Source organism: Caretta caretta, chromosome 1 (assembly GCF_965140235.1).
Source record: "Caretta caretta isolate rCarCar2 chromosome 1, rCarCar1.hap1, whole genome shotgun sequence".
NCBI lineage: Eukaryota > Metazoa > Chordata > Testudines > Cheloniidae > Caretta > Caretta caretta.
In genome coordinates, this window is record NC_134206.1 from 114013885 (window position 1) to 114039043 (window position 25159).

Genomic DNA, 25159 nt, shown 5'->3' on the forward strand with positions numbered 1-25159 from the left:
GAACATGCTGCTGCTTCTGGGAGCCGTAGGAAGCCATGGCACATGTGGAGCGGGGCGCAAGCCCGGAGCCTGCTCCCCGGCAGGAGCTCAAGGGCCAGATTAAAACGTCTGAAGGGCCGGATGTGGGGCCCCCAGGCCATAGTTTGCCAACCCCTGGGCTCGAGCCTGGGCTCTAAGAGCCTGCAAGGTGAGTCCCAGAACTGAGGCTGCAGCCCGAGCCTGAGCATCTACACCACAATTAAACAGCCCCATAGCCTGACTCAGCTGACACAGGCCAGCTGTGGGTGTCTAACTGCAGTGTAGACATATCCATAGAGCTCCCTGTATCTAATTAGCAGACCCAGAAGCTTCAACCAGGCCTGTAAAGGTATGTTTACACAGCAAATAAAAACGTGCGGCTAGCTGCCAGCCAACTCAGGCTCCTGGGGCTCAGATTGTAGGGCTGTTTCACAGCTGTGTAGACGTCCAGGCTTGGGCTGGAGCTGCCCAAGCTCCCACCTCGCTGGGTCCTAGAGCCTGGACTCCAGCCCGAGCCCGGACTCCAGCCGAAGCCCCACAAACCCAAGTTAGCTGACATGGATCAGCCGTGGGTGTCTAGTTGGGTGTAGACATACCTTAATTGTCTGTAGATTAAAGAACTGGTTGATGGCAGCTATTAACACTTTCCAACCCAATTCCTCCAATCTCAGTTCTGCCCATCCTCCCAAGAAGAGCTCTGTGTAGCTCAAAAGCTCGAATGCCTATTCTCTCCCTGACCAACAGAAGCTGCTCCAATAAAAGATATTACCTCACCTAGCTTGTCTCTCTAATATCCTGGAATTGACACAGCTACAACTACATTGCACCACATCCTCCCAAGAGTTTAACATGTTGACACCATGAATGACTTATCTCCCTGACAGAAAGAAAAGCAGTAAGAATTGGAGGGCATGGGGGAAAGTGGGCACACACAGAGCACCTAGCATGGGGGGGAGAATGAGAGCCTCAAATGAGAAGAGTGGAGAAGTCGGGGGGCACGCAGGCCCTGGCATGATGGAAGGGGTGAGAGGATTGCAGTGAGTCCCCGAAACAGAGTGGGATGGGAGTATGCCACACAGGAAACTTGTGCGGAGAATGGAGGAATGCAAGGAGCCCCTCATGTGTGCAATGAGCTCAGCCTGCAGAAGCTACAAAACATTTGATCCCACCAGTAAATAATATTTTGATCATAATTTCTCATAACTACAAATACAAATCTGCAATACTGATCTTTATATTTTCTATGAAACTTCATGTCCTAGTGAAATTTGGTAATGCTGGGTTACAGTACTTCCTTTTGAAATAGCAGTTTCCTTTTCCAATACCAGGTATTTAATTCATATAATCTGTCATTACATATTGTCACAGATGCTGTTCCAAACAAAAAGCTTGTCAATTTAAAGGAAAAATTATATTAAATGTTAGTCCTGTGTTAGCCATCTTCTTACAGTAGCTACAACTAATGTTTTTATAAGCTGAATGCCATGACCTGAAGTGCTCATCCAGTAGCTATAATTAATATCTTGACTAAACCGAACACCCCGCCTTCCCTGAAAGCCTTCTTGTATGTCCATCTAGTTCCTTATATGGCTGGGATAACTGTCAACACCAGACTTTCTGGCTCTAAACTACATTCCTATTATAGCAACGACTCCATTGGAGACTCCACACTGGAGGATTGACCTTCAGCTAAGGTGGTGGAGGAGAGTGTTTATTTCTTTACTAAGTCACATGTCAGTCTTATGTAGATCTCTTCTTAAGTAAACAAAGATATTAGCATTGTGAGGAGAATCTACTTTATTTCACCTTCACCTTACTGTAAGCTTTTCTTTTCTAAAATATTCTATGAAGTGAGCTGTAGCTCACGAAAGCTTATGCTCAAATAAATTGGTTAGTCTCTAAGGTGCCACTAGCACTCCTTTTCTTTTTGCGAATACAGACTAACACGGCTGCTACTCTGAAATCTATAACTTCTGTTAGTGACTTTAGAAGTCTGTTAAGTTTTTAATTGTTAGAACTAAACAAGCTGTGTCAGGGAGAGAAGGAAGATGAGCTTGATGAAGAAAGCAGATCTATTGACACAAGACTGTTTTCTCCTCCCATAAAGATTAAGTAACATCCGTTATTCACTTCGGTTTTAAGTATTGCATTTTATTTCTCAAATGTTCATCACTGCATTATCAAGTTCCAATACCAGAAAGGAGAAAACGGAAAATAGCTAAACAACTTGTATTTAGCTTCCCCCTTAAATATTCTGGTTATCACGTTCTAACAGCCAGCAACAAAGTAAGTATTAATTGGAACTATAATTGGACCATGAGACAAATGTGAATAATATGCTAGCAAAAAAAGCTACAACAAAATGTCTGTTTCCATAGAGTTTAAGATCCAAACAGACCATTACGATCATCTAGTCTGATCTTTTCCATAACACAGGCCAAAACCCCTCACTTTATACTGCGTATTTAGGGCTTACTCCCTCAGAAACAAGTATAGTGAATTTCAGTACCACCAACTGTAAAATAAGAAATGCCAATCACTTTCTAAACCCAGGGCTATGGGTTTGTGGTTGTTTTATCGAGACTTTCCTAAAGTGACAGACACCAGGGTATGTCCCAGTTGTCTAATGTTAAATGAGTAGAGTATGACTGAACAATTGAAATACATACTCGAGAACAATAGGGACAGATTGGGTGAGGAAAGATGAGGAAGGAAAGATAAAGAAAGTGGTTACAATTTGAGAGTTAGTTTAAATAAAGAATTCAGTTTAATCCTAATGACTGCTTTGCATATTTTAGTCAAAATTCATCACAATCAACATGGCAATTTACTTAGCTATCCCAAGGCGACAGTGCAAGCATTTGGTATATTAAAAAGCAAATTTAGTCCAGCATAACGTGCACACACTTCCTTGTGAATTGAATGTATGCTGTTAGAGGTTAGTACAGAACCCACTAAAACACTGATTTTGCTACTGGTTTAATAATCGAAGTCTTCAAAAGGAGAAACGTACATAAACATTTCTCATTGAAAAGGCCTAAATAAAATAAGTCAACAGCAGGAACATATATTCTTTACTAGAACAAAAGCAAATAGACCAGCTCAGGTAATTTGATTCTTATCCACAGCATGGATGATAACAGTTTTCAATAGCTGCTTAGGCCAGGGAACATGGAGTAACCAGATTTACTAAACAAACTTTCTGCCAAGGACATTATCAATCATTAAGAGTGTGACATGCACAAGTTTAATATACAGAAATACAAAATTAAATTTCACACTTTCTTTACCTTCATTCATTCAGTTTTTGGTACAAAAGCCTTTTGAATCTTTTATAAAAGCATAGTTAGAAAAAAACAGGGGGAGGGACAATTGTAGCAGTGTTAGATATAGATGGAAAAAGCAGAACAGTTTAACAACCTGGAGATTTAAGGTATAGCAAGGGGCATGCAACAAACCTCTAAGGAATGCACACTTTAAAAAAAAAAGTTAAAAGTGGTTTATTTTAGAAACAAATTGCCAATACAGACCTTTTTGTTACAGTGTGCAAAACTCTTCAGTTTAGAGGTTTATGATAATTTTTATTTTACGTATTCATTTTATTTTACAACTTCTGTCTGTATGAGTTCACAGCCCGTGGTTTTTGCTTTGTATGCCAAGTTCCTCCCGAAACAAAAACCTCAGCCAAAATTACCAAGCTTTGCCTAGCTGATACCTAAAAGCAGAAACAGGAACAGGCTTGCAGAAAGAATTGCAAACCTTTTGACAAACGTGGGCAGTTTCCCCTCATTAATAAACCCCAAAACATTATGAAAAGTTCATGGAGCTTTTCTAATGAAATTATTGGTTCACCCTGCGACCAGCAAGTATTTTAAAGAAAAATCTAACTGCTACTAAGTTGACAGCTCTGAATATAAAAAACAAGGAATTTGAATTCCTAAGTCCCACAACTCATGAACTCTTATGGAAGAGACCAAGTGGGCCCGGTTTTGTTCAATATCTTCCTTAATGATCTGGAGGATGGTGTGGATTGCACCCTCAGCAAGTTTGTGGATAACACTAAACTGGGAGGAGTGGTAGATACGCTGGAGGGTAGGGATAGGATACAGAGGGACCTAGACAAATTGGAGGATTGGGCCAAAAGAAATCTGATGAGGTTCAACAAGGACAAGTGCAGAGTCCTGCACTTATGAAGGAAGAATCCAATGCACCGCTACAGACTAGGGACCAAATGGCTAGGCAGCAGTTCTGCAGAGAAGGACCTAGGGGTGACAGTGGACGAGAAGCTGGATATGAGTCAACAGTGTGCCCTTGTTGCCAAGAAGGCCAATGGCATTTTGGGGTGTATAAGTAGGGGCATTGCCAGCAGATCGAGGGACGTGATCGTTCCCCTCTATTCGACATTGGTGAGGCCTCATCTGGAGTACTGTGTCCAGTTTTGGGCCCCACACTACAAGAAGGATGGATGTGGAGAAATTGGAGAGAGTCCAGCGAAGGGCAACAAAAATGATTAGGGGTCTGGAACACATGACTTATGAGGAGAGGCTGAGGGAACTGAGATTGTTTAGTCTACGGAAGAGAAGAATGAGGGGGGATTTGATAGCTGCTTTTAACTACTTGAAAGGTAGATACAAAGAGGATGGATCTAGACTATTCTCAGTGATAGCAGATGACAGGACAAGGAGTAATAGTCTCAAGTTGCAGTGGGGGAGATTTAGGTTGGATATTAGGAAAAACTTTTTCACTAGGAGGGTGGTGAAACACTGGAATGCGTTACCTAGGGAGGTGGTGGAATCCCCTTTCTTAGAAGTTTTTAAGGTCAGGCTTGAAAAAGCCCTGGCTGGGAGGATTTAGTTGGGGATTGGTCCTGCTCTGGGCAGGGGTTTGGACTAGATGACCTCCAGAGGTCCCTTCCAACTCTGATATTCTATGATTCTATGAAATGAAGGGGCCTCATAAAACCACGTGCACTAAGACATCAGATGGCATGCATGACCATTCAGAGTTTTATTTATGTTTGGGATGTACACTAAAATCATCACAATCTGGCATCTCCCCACTCAGTTCATGGTACTCAAGAGAACACTGCGTGGGCTAGATTCATATTTTAAAACACAACTTATTAATTACTGGGACAGAAAAAACGTGAACCCAGACCTCCTTTACTATCTAAAAGACTGGGGTTCATGGTTCTTTCCTGTCTGTGAATCAGTGGGTTTTAACCAAGACTAAGTTTTGTCTCTGCTACAGAGTATTCCTGTGTGGAAATTAATCATTTCATGGCACTTACTGTATTAAAAATCTAGTTTAAAATACTCTCACATACATGAAAAATGAAAAGGTATTACATTAAATGTTATTTATAGAATGCTTTGATCCAGGTGTTATTTAATTGTTAGACACACTAAGGCTGCATATCAAAAACAGGTTTTAAAATAAGATCTATTTATGAAATGTAACCAACTAGCATTGAAAGAAAGAATTCTCACTCCTCTATTTGTCGATACCTGCTATAACCATTGTATTTACCACCATTTTATAAAACCAAAAGACACAAAATTTTATTGTTGGATCATTACAGTAATTTAGGAGGAATGATTGCTCAATTTTCACCTACATAAGTACCGTTTATCACCGCCTAGTCATTTGGACTCAAGGGATATTGTCTGATGGTGATTAAATCTAAACAAATTGTTTAGGAATGATTATGCAACATAAAAAAGCAGGAGAGTGAGGATAAGAGAGGTTGTGCTCATCATGAGTTACTTTTCATTGCTTAGGGTTAAAGTAAGTGTGCATATATGCTGTGTGCCTCTAACCCTTTGGAAGTGTCAGACTCTCTGGAAGTTGCCATAAGAAGTGTCAATATTTCCTCTAACGGTGAGCATACATTGATGAACCCTCTCTTCACTTAAAACCTCAAACAGTCCAAGGATCAAAAATGTTTTTGATTCAGGGCAAAAGTTTTCTGGTCCAAAATACAGATTGCTCTGGCAGTATTTCTAGCCCTAGCAGTGTACAAAATGTGGACTTTAAACTTATATACTGTGTAAAACCTCAATATCTGTACTTCTGCTTTGCTACTGATTACTGTTGACACTGCTGTTGAGCCTATGCTGATATTTGCACCTTAAAGATGCTACTGGGGACCCTGTGGAGATGAAGGAACAATGTATAAATATTAACTTTCTTTTAAGTTTTGTGAGACTATTGTGCAATGTTACATATTAAAATTCAACAGCCAAAGTTTAGGAATTCTGCAAATTAACCTTGCTTCCTCTGCCTTCCCTCTGCTCTAAATATCCTGCAGAGTTCAGAAGTTTGGCAGGGTCCCTTGTTCCTCATCTCACTCTTCCCAGTCAGCTCCTCACTGTTTCTCCTATGAGCACTAGTTGGCGTTCACCAGGCGAATATAAAACTGATCTAGTAGTTTTCAACTGTCATTGTCTCTCAATACAGAGAAAACTTTACAAGATATCTTCTGTGACAAGAGAATAGAGTGGCAAACTACTTGAATAACTGATGAAAACTAAATGAAGAAAGCTAGTACCTATTTGTTGTCATTATTGAAATTTACGAACTATCAGCCACTCCACAAGTTCTTAAAATTTTAACTGGATTTACTTAGTAGGGACCTAAAAGAGTTAGGAAGACACCTAGTTCAATTATTTTTTCAAGTGCAATCATTAAACACTAACTGAACAATTGTTTTAATCAATTTTCTTCCAGTTTTTCCAAAATATTCTACTGAATTGTGAAAATAAATCATACGATTTTTTCAGGCCAAACATTGCTAAACAAAGTTAGGAAGGTCAGTGTGGAGGAGGGGATGTAAAAATATGTATAAAGCTGCTGTTGAATGGATCCCAATGATTAGTCACAGATGTATGCTTACTATTTCCTTAGCATCCTGTTTTCTGGAGACAGCAGGGGAGAAAAAGTTCACCAGATAGCTAGAATTTTTGTAAGATCACTTTAAAAGTATTTCACAACACAGTACAAAAAAATCTCTAAGAAGGTGGTTTTTAAAATTTTTTCACTCTATCATTTTCTAATTAAATGCGAATTTAAATTATTCACATAGATGAGGTGCTGAGAGCAGCAGGAAGAAAAAATAGCAATATTTTATTTTAACATTGTTACAGGTAGCAAAGAGCCTCAAAATACAAACATTAGCAGGTGTACACTGAACTTTCACTTAATATATCATGACGCCTGTGGTATAGTGATGACTTTCCCTCCCAATGTAGAGTATTCTGGTGTTATCTTGTTTCAAATTCAGCTGAACTATAAAAGTAAAATGGGAATGTGAGCAATTTATGAGAATACAAAGAAATTCAAATAGGAGCCACGGAACACAGCTTAAACATGATGAATGTAATATCAGTCATTACAATGCAGTGCTCAAAACACATTGCTGCAGGCGGGAGCACTTTAAGTTTTCAAGTAAAAATATTTGTGATAGTTTATATTCATTCTGTCTTAAATTAATTTCTGTGGAAAGGGCTAGTAAATCCACTCACCTAGGGTAAGTGGGAAGCTTGACCTGGGAAGTGAAGGGACCCACACAACATGAACCCGTGCAGAATCCAAGTTTTCATTGTCAAAAAAAAAACATTGTTTAGCCCTGTTGTGAAAGTGTTACAAAGATGAACTGTGTGCATATTGACGGGCACTGACATCTCCCCAGATCCGGAGACAAACAGATCTCATAATTTTGCTAAGCAGCAGCATAGTGAAATTAACAAGACTCCTGTCAGTTTACTTAAGATATTCAGAACTTTGCAGAGATCAGTGAGACTACTAGGAATCATGTCACTTTCACACTGCTGCTGATGGGTTGGAAAGCTAGAAGCAGAAATAGAAAACATGGGAGTTATTCACCTAGGGCTTGATTCAGTGCACAATGGCTAAACTCCCACTGACTCCAATTGTGCAGGATCGGGCCTTTGACCAAAAAACCAAGTGCTGTGGAGAGGTAGTGAATGAGAGAGAAAGAAACTCTCTGGCTTGCACTTATAGAACTCTGCACCAACAAAGCATTTTAAAACAATTAACTACCACTAATCTGTAACCCCTGGAGCTGGGGAAACTGAGGCACTGAGCGCTTAAGTGTCTCATCCAACATCATACAGACTGTGGCAGATACAGAAACTGAACACATATTTTCCAATTCACAGTTCTGCATGTTAGACAAGAAGAAAAGGGGTCTAGCAGGTAAAGTCTGAAATATTTTCAGATAGTAACTTAATGAAGAGACAGCACCATTCACTAAGAGCTATTAAGAGATTCTACTGCAGACTGAGAATGACAAATTTTAAAATTTAATTGTCAAACCCATATCATTTCCCTACAACACTCCCTGTGGTAGGTGGGAAAAAATGCTTCTGGGCGGATTCATTGGAAATTGCACAGCAGAATTATAAACCTCTGAAAGACAATGATGGAAATGGACTATACCAGCATTAATGGGTACAGCTTCAAAAGCTAAAGATCTGTTTCCTGTTATGGACCCTCAAAGCCAGCAGTGGATGATCTCTCTCAAAGTTATGTTAACACAGGAAATTACTCTATTTTCCTACTGTACTTTGCATATCTTTAAGGGATTTTGTTTTAGGGAAAGTCAATGGTATTTTCTTACTTTGTAACCATTTAGGAATTTAAACCTACATACACATTCAGAATATATTGTTCAACGGTGTAATGCAGCATTACAATGTCCTAATTATTCATTATTTGTATTTTAATGCTTCAGATTAAGTCACATTACACTTCATTTCAAATTAAAAGCAAAAAAAAAAAAATTCAGCAGCAAATCTCTATTTAAAGCTCTTTGGCACCAGCAATATTGATGCTTCTGCAGCAGTCTGTGAAGACTGTGCCAGGAAAGTGTGATTTCCAGAAGACGAGGATTAAAACAAAAAGAAAAGGAGTACTTGTGGCACCTTAGAGACTAACCAATTTATTTGAGCATGAGCTTTCGTGAGCTACAGCTCACTTCATCGGATGCATACCGTGGAAACTGCAGCAGACTTTATATATACACAGAGAATATGAAACAATACCTCCTCCCACCCCACTGTCCTGCTGGTAATAGCTTATCTAAAGTGATCATCAGGTGGGCCATTTCCAGCACAAATCCAGGTTTTCTCACCCTCCACCCCCCCACACAAACTCACTCTCCTGCTGGTGCTAGCCCATCCAAAGTGACAACTCCTTACATAATCAAGTCGGGCTATTTCCTGCACAAATCCAGGTTTTCTCACATCCCCCCCACCCCCATACACACACAAACTCACTCTCCTGCTGGTAATAGCTCATCCAAACTGACCACTCTCCAAGTTTAAATCCAAGTTAAACCAGAACATCTGGGGGGGGGGGGGTAGGAAAAAACAAGAGGAAACAGGCCTGTTTCCTCTTGTTTTTTTCCTCCCCCCGCCCCCCCCCCCCCCAGATGTTCTGGTTTAACTTGGATTTAAACTTGGAGAGTGGTCAGTTTGGATGAGCTATTACCAGCAGGAGAGTGAGTTTGTGTGTGTATGGGGGTGGGGGGGATGTGAGAAAACCTGGATTTGTGCAGGAAATAGCCCGACTTGATTATGTAAAGAGTTGTCACTTTGGATGGGCTAGCACCAGCAGGAGAGTGAATTTGTGTGGGGGGGTGGAGGGTGAGAAAACCTGGATTTGTGCTGGAAATGGCCCACCTGATGATCACTTTAGATAAGCTATTACCAGCAGGACAGTGGGGTGGGAGGAGGTATTGTTTCATATTCTCTGTGTATATATAAAGTCTGTTGCAGTTTCCACGGTATGCATCCGATGAAGTGAGCTCTAGCTCACGAAAGCTCATGCTCAAATAAATTGGTTAGTCTCTAAGGTGCCACAAGTACTCCTTTTCTTTTTGCGAATACAGACTAACACGGCTGTTACTCTGAAACCTGAGGATTAAAACAGATATCTGGTTTTGCAGAATATATGGAATTATACATACAGCTGAGTTCAAGACAGAAGTTATTATCGTTCGGTGGTTCTCATACTTTGTGTTCCCGTGGTGCTACTCAGTTTTAACATTGATCCATAAAGTAAATTAAATCCAAACTGGGCTCAAGTCCAAGCTCCCACTGTGACCACTAAAGCATTCTATAACAGTCCCTCTCTCAGGAGAATACCAACAGTTAAGACTAGAAAGAACCTTTGCTGCACCCACTCACCCAACACACCAGCTACATGCAGAATCTGAGGGAAGAATATATGCTTAGTAGCTACATTCTATCAAGATGATGTTCTTCACTCCACCTAACAGCAAATAATTGGGCCCTGAGAGCAAATGAGTGTGTGGGGGGGAGGGGTATTAAATTCATTCCCTTACCAAGGACAGTGAATGTGGTAGCTGTGCTATTCCCTATACAAACACATATGATTACCCTGTCCTTGCTCCCCAAAAAATAACAATCTGGGAAGACAAGTAACAAAAGAAGGGGCCAGAGAGGGACACTATAAGAGAGAGAGGCAACAAAGTGCTGGAAAAAGGAGAACTGGTAGAAGACATTTACCTGGGCTTCATCTAAGGCAGGGGCGGGCAAACTACGGTCCGTGGGCTGGATCCTGCCCCTCAGGGCTTTGGATCCGGCCACCGGCATTGCCCCCCGTGGTGCCGTAGGCCCCACGCCACTCTCAGAAGCGGCTGGCTCCATGTCCCTGCGGCCTGGCAGGGGGCTCCGTGCTTTGCCCTTGCCTCCAGGCACCACCCCCTGCAGCTCCCATTGGCTGGGGATGGGGAACTGCGGCCAATGGGAGCTTCAGGGGAGGTACCTGGACAAGCGGCAAGGGCAGCGCACGGAGCCCTATGCCGCCCTCCCCCAGGGGCCACACAGGGACGTGGTGCCGGCTGCTTCCTCCCACTGCAGTGAGTCTCAGAGCCTGGGTCAAATGATTCAAGCTCACGCTATGGGGATAAAAATAGCAGTATACATGTTCCTGCTCAGGTGGAAGCCCAGGCTCTCAGACCCACCCCCCTTGCCAGGTTTTAGAGCCCAGGCTCCGGCTCAAGTGGGAAGGTCTACACTGCTATCCTTAGTCTCATAGCACAAGCCCTGCGAGCCTGAGTCGGTTGACCCGGCTCTGAGACTCGCTGCCGCGGTGGTTTTTTTGGGCGTGTGGGCGAGTCCTAAGAAAACTAAATAGTCATACACAAATTTTGGTGCTGGATTAGAAAACAAAGAGCAGGGATGAATGGCCAGTTTCTAACATGGCAAAAGGTTTACAGTGAATTGCCCCAAGTACTGGTACTATTTAACATTTAATTAAATAACTATGTAAAAGAGGGGATAGCCACGACTACGAAAAATTAATGAAGTGGAGAACTTCAGAGGGATGTTACATAGCTATACAATAGGGAAACATAATGATGGCATATTCAATTTAGTGTACACAAGTAATGCACATTGCAAGGAACATTTTGTCCTATTCATGCATATTGACAGAGTCTAAAGTAAATGTAACCACTAAGGACAGACACCAAGGTGTAACTGTGGAGAGCTCAATGAAAACAGAGAATGTTCTGCAGTGTTCCATTTAATATTCATGAAAATTAAGGGCTTCCTCCTCCTGAGTCCTCATTCTTCTTATCTCGTAGTTAAGTCATAATCCTATATTTATAACATTGCAATATTTTGCCATAGAAAATACTGCAAGATCACAAATAAGGCAGCATGGCAACTACAGGATGAAATAAGAAAATGGGTTAGGAAGGAGCAAAATCTAGTTTAAGCAGAAATAACTTCAACAATTAGCAAATATGATAAGAACAATTATAAAAAGAGTAAAAGGACTGAATTTACGTTATAATTTTCCATCTATTAAATTTTTTTTTAAACATAATCGAGTCCCCTCTTAGACATTAACCTTCAAGGCACTTTACAACTCTGGCCCCTCCCTAATGATCCACTTTTGACTTAGGTTGCCTACTGTTTACCTGCTTGCCCTTTTGCCCCATGAACATCTTTAGACTTTCTTCCATTCCACCTCTTACACTTGGAATGCCTTCCATTAAATTAATCATAAGGCTACTTACTGATCTCTCCTCCTTCAAATTATTTCTCAGGACCCACTTCTGCCTCACATGTTGCTTATCTTCATAAATTGTAAGCTACTGAGGGCAGGAATCATATGCACCTTTATGCTTGTGTAGCATCCCACACAATCCAAATCAGGGCTGCTACAAGCTACCAAGATATCCACGTTAAGCAAGAATAATGATACTACTACAGCTACAAAGTATGGATCTCGTTTATTGCTTCCAACAGATCTATCTGCAAGTTCTGTTTATGAAAGCAGATTCTGATCCCACAATAGGACTTAAGACACATTATTTAAAACTAGTAAAAAGAGACAAAAAGTAGATAAAGGGCATTGAATATATTAAAAACAATACATACAAAGGAAAGGAAATATTGAGTGGAGAATGAACCTCTGAACATACCCCATTTGACTGAGCTTAATTACTAAATGATTTTTCAGTCTATACATGTTATTAACTGAGGGCTGGTCCACACTAGGAAGTTAAATCGGCATAGCAACATCTCTCAGCGGTGTGAAAAAGCCACACCCAGGAGAGATGTAGCTATACCAACCTAAACCACTAGGCTGATGAAAGAACTCTTCCACTGTCCTAGCTATCACCTCTTGGGGAAGTGGATTACCTATGCCAGTGGGAAAACCCCTCCTGTTGGCATAGGTAGTGTCTACACTGAAGTGCAACTGTGATGCAACGACAGCGCGGCAACTGTATTGCTGTAATGTTTCAAGTGTAGACAAGCGCTCAGTCTTTCCGTTCGTTTTTGTGAACATAAAATATTACAGTAAAGAACATTCAACTGGTAACGAGGAAAACAAGGACATTTGCCATTAAGAATGACAAGTGATATAAGACACGCTCTCCAACATTAATGCACAACAGAGTGCTTAAAGGAGCAGATAAAGAGGTATCCACAATGGGTATAGGTTTTTTAAAAAAAATGTCATCTTTTCATTCCACTTAAATTCTTTGCTGCTAATGGTTTGTTAAAACATTAACATTCTGTTAATGACTTTGGATTGGAATATGTGTGTGTTATATATTATACAGATACATAAATACCCTCAAAAATCTACATAGGCAGAGATTTTTGAATAGAATCTAAGTATACATAGCAGGTCCATAAATTAACCAGTTCATTATATGACTTTGGTAAATCTGATTGTTCTTCATTATCATGACAATTAAAAATAATCTGTCAATTATTCTAATATTTAGTAAAAAAAAATTAAGATGAAATTAAGTTCTTAATCTTGACACAAAGGGGCATCTTAAAAATGTAAACTGCCATTCTTCTGAAATCAAGTAACACAAATAACAAAACCGCAATTAAAGAAGTAAACTTCTCTGAAAAGTTTCAGCACAAAGTGAATTCTGAAGGCTTGAAAAAGCAGAGGTTAAAAGAAAAAAAGGATGGCGTTATAACCCCCATATAAAAACAGGAGCACAAAATTGTATGAAGCATTCCAATTACGGAGTTGAAACACTCAAATCAATACACAGTTTAAAAATAAAAGCAAAGTAAAAGTAATTAGGGGATAGGAAGTACTTCCTCTCCACTGATGCTTTTGTCAGCATTTACACAAGAATCCATTACTGAATAAAATGAAATGTGAACAGACTATTTCCCTATCTAGGAGATGAAAAGTTAGCATTTTCACTGGTCTGAATCTGGATTACTGAGGCTACAAACTATTATTCTTTTATATTCCAAATATAGACCACTGAAAATCTCATGTAACATTTTAAAAGGAACGTCATATCGGGAAAATAACCTTAGTCATTAAATGGCTTTCAGATTTTTGGTCACCCTTCCTTCATAAGGTCATGTCAAGTGGTTCTACTGCATTCTTTTGTCTAAAGCCATTTCACAAAGAATCCCTATGAAAAGAAGCATGATCCAACAAGCTGCACTAGACCATCTTAAACAAAGAAAAGCCCTACAGAATGACACCAAGAAGATCCCAGAGAAACCGGGCAACTTTCCTTGGTTTCAATTAGAGTGCTTTGGTGATTAACACTGAATTTTAACCTAAACTGCAACAACATGTATGAGGAAGTTATTTACTAGTAAATTACCAGCTGTCAAAAGTATACTAGAAAGTTATAGACTGCATTTGCCAAACGTAGGAAACGATTCATGCCTTTGCCAAAAACTACATTATGGTGCAAACACAGGACATCTGCTTCTGATTAGTCCCTCCTAGATTTATTCTGGTATTTTGGGGCTACTTTTAAACTACACGTCTTACAATAACATTATTAGAACCTCGGTTTGTATTTAGTTGGCTGTAATCATTTAAACAAATGCCTGTTTACTAAAAAGGCACCCTGAGCCTTTGTTAACCATTAATTTGCACTCACCTTAGCTTCTCTTCATGTAACCCATGAAGTCCCAAACTATCAGGGCGATCCCGTCTCCTCCTGTACAGACCAGAATATGATAACTCTTTCAGCTGTAACGCAGTCATATTTCTCTACCCACAGGGGTTTTTTAAAGTTTCTGTTGAGTAGTGCAGCTGCCAAGATGCCTGGAGAGAATATGCTCAGCAGTGGGTCTGTACACCTGCACTCGTCAGAGTTACAAATCTCTCAGCACAGGCAGTTGCTGTACTGCTTCCTGTTTCTCATAGGTACACACCCTTCAGAAGGGCACTACATTTCCCTGATCACACCTAAGGGATGACTGTGGCAAGCCTACCAGGTTCCATGAAAGCTTGTTGGAAATAAAGTTTAAGTGTCCAGTTATCATGAACAAATTTACAATTTATTATGCAAGCTATTCAGTTGTCCTTATGCCTCTTGGAATTAGCTAAAAATCTCATGAGCAATGATCTCTTCCGTATTATTTATAACAAAAGGAGACCCATTAGCACTATAAAATCCAAACTTACTCAAACATGTAAACAAACCAAAAAATTGGAGGTTAGTCCAACAAACTGAGCAGCAAGAGGACCTACAAGAACTTCCACATCCAGCATTCAAAAAATCTCTTACAAACCTAAGTGATTAATGCTACCAATACAAAAAAACTTTTCCTCCAAAACCCTAAAAATGTAAACAATATTCATCAATGCTTTTCTGCTCTTAACTATCAAAAGGACTGTCACTCTGGCATTTGTCTATTTTTCAATGGTGCAAGGTCCTATGGAGGCTATAAAACATGAATGATAAAGTTAAAAGTTTCCTGTAACACAGGAAATCATGGTTTTCCAAGCTGCATGTCTCGTCCGAACTGGTAATGAAAACTATAAACTTGAATTTTAAAATAGGTTTAAATAGACCTGAATGTTTTTTCAAAAATTGATTTTAATCTTGGCACATGTAAATAGACTGTAATCCAGGTTTTTTTCTAGGGAGAAATTATACGTGAACCTAATTCAGTTTTTATTTTGTTAAATGTAACTTTGATAACCTCATTGACTACTTGCAAGAAACTCGTAAGACACTCTTTGACCTAGACAGGAAACACATGTCTATGTGGTATAAATTATACATTCAACTATCAGCGTGTTTGATTTGTAGTGGAACACACACAAAGGTTAATTTCAAATTCCTACAATAATGAAATGTGCAAAGAATGCAAATGTTGGTTTTAAATATGTAGTACTGGATCTGTAGCTTCATACTAGTGAATTCTGTCAAGTTTATTAAACAAGCATGGGAGTTTTATACAAGAATATTCTAGGAACAATTCAGTATAGAATGCCATCTGGAGGATTTTTAAGAAGGGCATTATACGATAGACCTAAACAAACTTTAACATTTTCTTAGCAACCACACCACATACACTTTAGTATATCCTGTAAGACTGAAAAAATCATGTATAAAACAAAAATATACATATTTTATTTTAAAGGACTGTACTGATTTACAGGTAGAAAAAGGTTGCACATCTCCACTCACCTGGAAACCACACCTGGAAAAATAAGAAAAGGAAAACAGTTTGTGGTATTTGCCTAAACATGCTGCATTCCAGTTTCAAGTGGAATACTCAAGTAAACCCCCACTGCACAGCAGGATAAATTTAAACAGAATTAAGCAACACCTCCCTAAAGTCAGACATTAGTAGTTTCTAATGACTAGTTAATGCTCTTACAAATACCTGTTAAATATGGTGATGACTGATACACATAGAAGAAAGAAAAGGAGGACTTGTGGCACCTTAGACAGGAACAAATTTATTTGAGCACATGGCCACTGAATGCATCCGATGAAGTGAGCTGTAGCTCACGAAAGCTTATGTTCAAATAAATTTGTTCGTCTCTAAGGTGCCACATGTACTCCTTTTCTTTTTACATAGAAGAGTAGTTTTTATAAACCATCACCAGCTTCTTATAGCCCTTTAATTATTAAAGGACATCATCACTACATGTCCAAACAACTAATTTCTAACAACTACAATGTACAAAGTGAATCTACGGATAGATATTATGCTATATAAAAACTTGTTTTGAATTAATAGCAGTAAACTGAGCTACGGTAGTGACTGGAGAAGTAATTAACAGGATTTTTTTCAAAATACAGTAGTATCTGTTCAATTGGACCTTGCATTTTTCTTTTAAATGAGTGGCTCAAAATCTCATGGAGAAAATGCCATGATCTTTTCAGCTGCAAATGGATTCTGTTTAATTATGAAGAAAGACTGCTCCAAAGCACATAATGTCAACTCATGGTTGTTTGCATAATGACTGCGGAGCAGTATGAGCTTGCCAGGCAACAACTCAAGCCACAATGTTACGTGCCCACATCTGCCCCAAAGTGAAGTGGTTCCAAGACCAAATCGGTCATAGGACAGCATGCATAACAATTTACAGCATAATATAACAGATCCACACAAGAACTTTGGAGAGATCATTCTTTTAATAAAGAGCTGCTTGGCACCTATCCATCCTCAAAGATACTTGTCTACACTTAAAGATACTTGTCTCCTACAGCCGAGCCGCTGTAGTGCTTTGCTGATGGGAGGAATTCTCCCATCGTTGTAGATAATCCACTGTTGGAATTATTAATAATATTTGAAATTATTAAGAACATAAGAATGGCCACACTGGGTCAGAGCAAAGGTCCATCTAGCCGAGTATCCTGTCTTCCGACAGTGGCCAATGCCAGGTGCCCCAGAGGGAATGAACAGGTAATCATCAAGTGATCCATCCCCTGTCGCCCATTCCCAGCTTCTGGCAAACAGAAGCTAGGGACATCATCACTGCCCATCCTGGCTAATAGCCAATTAATATTAATATGGGAAATCACCAAACACCAATTTAACCATACATTCCTTTATTAAATCCAGCGGCCAAATGGTATTTATACAATTGCTCTAAACATGCCTAAAAAGCCTAACTAATAAGCAATTTATTACACCCAAACAGTAACAAAACATTTAACAGCATTTGATCAAGATACTTACAAACAGGCTAAACCCAGGCATGCTTACACCCAGGTTGGTTAGCTTCAGTGGGGCCAGTCAGGTATTAGCAATGAACCCTTTAAGAGTTTACTTTTTATACCCTTTAACAAACAAGTGATGTCACTGCCATTTATTGACTTCAGCTAAAAAACAGTTGGAGACAGTTCACCCTTATTTCCAGTCTTAATCCAGCTAAGATTTACAACCTCCTTTCTCCCCAAGGCCTTTCCTCCTCTCCTTGCTGTCCAACAGTTTTCCTGTTGCACCTGAGTTCACACAGGCTTTAACGCTGGTGTGCGGGTTGGGGAAGGGCTAAGTTGGCTCATTTCAAGACAGATTCTTTGTGTGATTTCAAACCATCTGCAGTCAGCCCTATTGGTCAGAGGCCTTCTTTTTAGAAACTTCCCCTTATTTCATTAGTTCTTCTTTGCGCCAGACATCCTCCCTACTTCATTTCTTTTGACATTATAACATTATTTCCAAGGCCTTCCTTCTACTTGCTAGTCAAGGCCTTTCTTCACAACACACACATATTTCCTTAACCAAACAAACTCACTTCAGTTCTTTCATTTTATACTAATCCTACATGCACCTCCCTGGTAGACAGGTTGATGGAAGAATTCTTCCATCGATCTAACAGTGGGGTGGGAGGAGGTATTGTTTCATATTCTCTATGTGTATATAAAGTCTGCTGCAGTTTCCACGGTATACATCTGATGAAGTGAGCTGTAGCTCACGAAAGCTCATGCTCAAATAAATTGGTTAGTCTCTAAGGTGCCACAAGTACTCCTTTTCTTTTTACTGTCTACACCTGGGATTTAGATTGCCTTAACTACGCTGCTCAGGGATATGGATTTTTCACACCCCTGACCGACTTAGTTAAACCAATCTAATTTTCTAGTGTAAACTAGGCCCAGGATACTTGTTGTTTGGTATGGTTCTTGAAGTGACTTCCCCCCCTTCAAATTGTTTACTGGCTTCTTTTAGCAGCTGAACTTGGGGAGGATCTAAGCCAGGGGTCGGCAACTTTCGGCACACGGCTCATCGGAGTAATTTACTGGTGGGCCGCAAGACATTTTGTTTACGCTGATCGTCTGCAGGCATGGCTCCCCACAGCTCCCAGTGGCCACGGTTTGCCGTTCCTGGCCAATGAGAGCTGCGGGAAGCAGCGCAGGCCGCAGGGATGTGCTGGCTGCTGCTTTCTGCAGATCCCATTGACCGGGAACAGAGAACCGTGGCCACTGGGAGCTGCGGGGGGGCCGTGTCTGCGGATGGTCAATGTAAACTAAATGTCTCGCGACCCGCCAGCGGATTACCTTGATGAGCCACGTGTTGAAGGTTGCCGACTCCTGATCTAAGCTGATCTGATTTGAATGGGAAAAGACCTTTCATTAACAAGTATATTTGGGGACGTGCCAGAAACTTTCTAAACAGAAATCTGAAACAGATTTCTTCCTTTTCTCATAACACCTGGTTTAAGATCATATAAAAGCTGGGTGGTTCAATCTGAAATTTGCTCATCATACCACTGGACCTGTGCTATGTACAATCCAAAAACTGAAACACTGTAGATAACATGTGGAACAGTACTTTGCAGGGGGCGCTACAGGAAATGCAGACATTCCTCTCCTCAGTTGCGCAGATGTTTCCAAGCATTCCTCTAGTTCTGTAGGAGACTTAATATGCTCACTTGGTACCACCCAGCCCCATTTTAATTTCTAGACTCCATATTAGTCTCCATTTCTAGTCTCATAGTCTCTTTATTCTTTTCTAAATAGGTTACCATTCCCTTTGCACTGGATTGGGCTACTTAGGTTTTTCACATTCCCCGAGAATTTTTCAGGATCAGCCAACAGCCACTGTTGCTTGTCTTGACAGGTTTCAGAGTAGCAGCCGTGTTAGTCTGTATCCGCAAAAAGAAAAGGAGGACTCGTGGCACCTTAGAGACTTACAAATTTATTTGAGCATAAGCTTTCGTGAGCTACAGCTCACTTCATCGGATGCATGTATTTTCCACTGAATGCATCCGATGAAGTGAGCTGTAGCTCACAAAAGCTTATGCTCAAATAAATTGGTTAGTCTCTAAGGTGCCACAAGTCCTCCTTTTCTTGTTGCTTGTCTTGTTACCATTAGTATTTAACCTACCTTTAATCCCTTAGAATTTAGACTCCTCCTTCAGCCTTCAATGCATTTCTCCCTAACCACAAAAAGTAATAACCGGTGGTACTACAGCTGGACTGACCATCAGAACAGTCTTAATATTGTCAACATATATCAGATCAAAATAGTCAACTGAGCCTTACCAACAGAAAACTGAACCCTGACGATTCAGACAAGAGAACCTAGGCAGTCTTTTATTTAGTCCCAAATTAAAATCTGTTGCAACTATATTACAAGATATGAAGACCATATTAGACAACTCATGAGCTAAAAGTTCAGCACATGATTAAGTATTTGCAGGATCGGTGTCCTGTCTCAACTAATGCTGTGAACATGCCTGTAATCTTTCTATATATTTTCAAGATATAGGTTGTTTCTAGAAAAACGGGATAAGAAACACTTTCAGTACGCTTAAAGTATGCAGTAAGTGAAGCTAAAAGAGCTGAAATTTAACTCAGGTTGAGAGTTAGGAATACTAAAAATCCTAAATATTTGTAGATTTAAAGTTTTCCATGAGTTCTAATTTATGGTGAATAAGCATGTCATCTTTCATAAGAGCTACAGCTAAAGCTTTGGTGCTACCATTCTGCACAAAGAAAACGCTTAATCTTATCATTCACACTATTTTTTTCTTCTACTCATGAAGCACATTTAAATAACATCATAAATTTAGAGCAAACAGTCTATTCTAGATTGAAACATGTTATATTTAAGTTTGAAGGTTATTTTTTACTGCAGAGAAAACCATCCTCAATGAAACATTAAGAGTGGAATGTGTTGAAGAATCATAGAATAGCAGGGTTGGAAGGGACCTCAGGAGGTCATCTAGTCCAACCCCCTGCTCAAAGCAGGACCAATCCCCACTTTTTGCCCCAGATCCCTAAATGGCCCCCTCAAGAACTGAACTCACAACCCTGGGTTTAGCAGGCCAATGCTCAAACCACTGAGCTCAGAATCACATTACTACCCTTTATCATTCAACTGCTTCTCAAGGAGATAAAGCTAAAGGTGATCATGGAGGGAACAAAGGAGAAATAATATTGCAGTCATGATCAGTGAATGGAGAGAAATGCATCCAAAATTTACCCTCTCTTCCCTTTCAGACCCTTCTTTAAAGAGGGGGGTTGGGGGGCAGGGAGACAGAAGGCTTTCCTTAAAGCCAAGGAAATTAGGAGATTAAAGCCAATTAATCTCTCTCAAAAAAAGAGAAGCACTTATCTAGAAAACGGTAATCATGGTACCAGGTTCTGAAAAAACAAGAAGAGAAATCTCTACAACTAAACAATCAAGAAAAGGGAAAGATACAACTCCCCTCCCAAATATATATAGAGAGTGTCCTCTGGACATCAGGTGGTAAGGAGCTAATAAAAAGAACTCTCAGCTAGTTCCCTGCTACAGCAGTGGCTGGAGACTGGAGTTCCCTTAAGGTCCCCCACATATTAAGGGATCAGGGCCTGATGGAAATGGCCCCCAAATGGTTTCCTGACATGTCCACCTGTAAAAGAGTATTTACAGGGGATAAACTCCTAGGGTGATATCCCAATCCTACTGAAACTCAATTGCAAAACTCACATTGATTTCAATAGGGTCAAGGTTACATACCCGCACACACACACAAATGTAAGGACAGTTACTTATTTTGCCAAGTCAAGTATTCAAGCTAGAAAATGCCATATTTATGGTTGCCGATGTAACCTAAATTCTGCTGCCTTCAGTTGGTTCATTGAACAAGGCAGGGTTTTGTGGAAAACACACTGTGATCATGTAATTAAACACTGCATCATAAATCATATCCACAAAGGATGGAATTAAGGTTGCACAGGGCCAGTGTAAATTTGGTGTTGCCTAACTTTCAAGAGCTTGATCTTGCAATCTAACTAACTTTAACACTTTTTAAAATTTCGTTTCCTAGCATATTTTTTAAAAAGGAAAATAGTAAAGAGGAAGAGATGAGCTCTTCAAAGACACAGCCCAGGCCAGGTCATCCGTCCCCTCCCACTCCTCTGCGGCTGAAAGCAGATCCCATCCCTTCCCTTCCGTGCTGAAAGGCTGCTGCTGGCCACATTCTGGTGTGAACCCTAACAGAAATCTGGGGGCAGGGGGAATGTGATCCTGCATGTCCCCCTGTGTGTTGCCTCGGGAAGAGTGGTACTAGGTACCAGTACCAGGAGAGGCAGGTCCACCCCAGAGACTCAGCCAGGCATGGAGGGTGAAGAGCGCCCGGCAAGAGGGTCGGGTCGGTCAGTCCCCGCAACCCCCGTGTGAGAGAGGTGTACGGGAATGTGTGTGTATGTGTCACCTCTCCCTGTGTGTGTGTGGAAGGGGGGTGGGAGCCATCACCCTTCCCTGTGTGAACCCGAAAGCCTTAAAGATAAGAAGGTAAATAAAAAGAATCCAGTTAAACAGTATTTTTTTTTTAACGGGGGCTCAATCAACTTGATGTTAATTTGAACGTTTGTACTGCATAGTTCTGACTGATTGCCATTGAACTCGCTTGAATACAAGTAATTTTACCAGATGTCCTGTATTCAGCATAGGGAAATATAGTCACCCTACATATTAATATACTTACCATGGGCTTTACAGCATCTCCCCCTACTGGCCAAGTATCACCTTGGTTCTCCTTCACCATTTCTTACTACACACGAGTTGAATAAAGTTCAACTTATATGTTTACAATTCAGAAGATGCTGAAATTCACCCTCGTCTCCCATGCAAAGGCAGAGCTTGTGAGAATATCATTTGCTTTCAGGATGTAGATGGGGACAGAAAACAGAGAGTCAGGGAAGGGTAAACCAGTGGTAAACATGCAGGGTGGGGCCATGACTAAACGGTCACAATGGTAGTCAGTCAATGAAAAATGCCTAGTAGATGGACAAAATCTGTGTGATAAGTGGAAAAGCGCCACATGCCATGGAATTAGTCAGCTTTATCCTGCCATTTATAATGAGATTTCTTATGAGGGTAATTTGCCCAGCAAACCAAGATTAGAAAGTCATTGTAGGTGCCAGTTATGCAGAGTGGCCTCTATTACCCTGACCAGGATTTTAATTACAAGTATTATAGCATTTGCTGTAAATATTCTGTCAAACTCCAGCCACACATCCCTGAGCAGGGCAAGTACTAGCAATATTGGAAAGGGCTCATCAAACAAGTATTCTTTGAATTTGAATAATACAATATTTCCCTTGGGGAGTTTTAGAATGTGCCTATTCTCTCCTAGTGATCACTGGTTTTATGTTTTGTTTTTACTGTTATATCCCATTGTTCCTGGTTTGTTTGTGTAAGGAGGTCCGCCCTCTCCCTTTTCTTTGTTATGTCTCTCTTTTTGAGCAGCCAATTCAAGAACCGGTCACTATATTTTTGCGTTTTTTGGTTGTACGTGTCTTGGTAACCTTTGGATATTTTAACACACACTGTTTATTCCCAATAAAAAGACCCTTGCACTTGGAAGGTACTGTACCACCTTTTACCTTTTTGGCTCCTCAGAAACACATTTTGTCACCCTAGTTCACATTAGGGTCTCTTTCAGTTGCTCAACTTTTACACTGTTGACGCTTCTGATTTTATTTCACTAATCCCCCAGCCTCTTGGGGTACTGTTACTATGGTAAAAACAAGTAGAAAAAGAAGAGACCTGAAGAAGAACTCTGTGTAAGCTCAAAAACTTCAAAAACTTGTCTCTTTCCCCAGCAGAAGTTGGTCCAATAAAACATATTACTTCAGCCACCTGGTATCTAGAAAAAGAAAAACCTTTTAGGCCTCCTTTAATCCGTAAATCAAAGAAAAAGAAAAAAGGGAAATAGGCCTAATTACTTTTTTCCTTTCCAGATCATCTTTTAAAAGTATCAGAGTGGTAACCGTGTTAAACTGTATCAGCAAAAACAACACGGAATCCTTGTGGCACCTTAGAGACTAACAAATTTATTTGGGCATAAGCTTTTATGGGCTGATGAACTGGGTTTTAGCCCACGAAAGCTTATGCCCAAATAAATTTGTTAGTCTCTAAGGTGCCACAAGTACTCCTCATTGTTGTTGTTGTTGTTTTAAAGTATGAAATTTATAGTTTAAGGAGTCTTGAATTTGGAAAAGCCAGTGTACTGTCTATTGAAGATTATGCTCAGTGTACATGCTTATGTAGTTTATATATGCACACAGTACATTCTTTTTATTTTGCTATGTGTTAATTTTCATTCACTCAACATTTTTTAATTTGTTTTTTAAATTCAAACTTAACAAAAGCGGTAATACTAATTGAAAACAACATGCATACCAAACTTGAAGTTTTAGAAATGAGCTATCGCAAAAGAAACAAAACTTAACTTTTGTCTTGGAGTATGATTATGCTCTTTTTCTGCAATAACTGGATAATTAACAAACAAAAAACCCCAGGTTTTTATGCAACTATGTAAAAGAAGTCACCTTAGGGCAAAGAACAAACATAAAAATATGATCAAAATTCTTCATGAGATGACATTTTTTAAGCACCTGAAAAATAGATTACTAAAAACAATGGAACAGAATGGCCATCTCAATGGTTAAAAAAAAAACCACACCCTTTTCTAAAGATTCATCTGCACTAGGAAAATGACTCATTTTGAACAAGGACTGTCAGCAACTGGCTCTCAATTCATGTTGAAATGCTTCTACAACAAGTGGGACAAAACAAAACCCTTGTCAGCCCCACAGAATGATTCCAGGTCTCAGTTATGCTTTCTGTAATGGTTCTAAAAATGCCCCTCTTCCCCCTATCCCCAACCTACACTAGCAGTTACCCCATTCTTAATACCAGTTAAGAAGGCATCATTGTCAGTAACAGGTCATTTTCCTTGGTGTATGTGAATCCTTAGTTCCACAAGACAGAACAAAGACAAAATATTTCTCCTAAAAACACTTGCACAGAATAGAAGCTACAAGAACACAGGGACCATTACATCAATTTTAAGATGACTGAAAATGGAATAAATGACAAAATTCAAAGCTATATGATCTGTGCCACTAGATTTTAACCACAGTAAAAGCCAGCAAGCTGACATTAATTTTTCAATTCCAAAAGCCCCATAGCAATGTTTAGGTTAGTTCCCATATATGGTTGTTGTTTATAAGAAACACTTAAACTGACCATAAGACAATCTATCTGTATAAGGCATCAGGTTTGTAGCCTTGAAGAGAATTTAACGCATAAGGATACGGAAGCCAAAGCCAGCCCCTGAAGGATCAAAGCATGAAGAAGCTGGTACTTACAGTGTGTAGATTTGCCAACAGAAGAATTGCACAAGTAATCATTCCCATATATAGCTTTACCCTGAACACTCAGCATTTGCATATTTCTCTCGTGGTTATTACTGGTGGTAGTGATAAAAAACAAATGTGACTTAGCAAACCACTTCCTACTTTTGGCCATTAAAGCATCTCACACAGCAAACCAATAGAGGGAATTCACTAAACTCCACACTCCAGCTCCTGCCATGGCAAACCACAACCCTAAGGCCATCA

General features: G+C 40.0%; 1 protein-coding gene across 8 annotated transcripts in view; it reads right to left on the bottom strand.

Annotated features, from left to right (window-relative positions):
• The window catches only part of LIMS1 (LIM zinc finger domain containing 1), a 137759-nt gene that overhangs the window by 55828 nt on the left and 56772 nt on the right, over window positions 1-25159 (bottom strand). For 2 of the 8 annotated variants that reach the window (XM_048856635.2, XM_048856625.2), the window contains exon 1: window positions 14459-14580. The exons of 5 other annotated variants lie outside the window; for them this stretch is intronic. In XM_048856635.2, the coding sequence (XP_048712592.1) occupies window positions 14459-14565 (107 nt within the window). In that variant the 5' untranslated portion in view covers window positions 14566-14580. Of the gene's footprint in view, window positions 1-14458; window positions 14581-23300; window positions 23398-25159 lie in introns of those variants that run through there. One more of the 8 variants, XM_048856688.2, reaches the window with a different exon arrangement.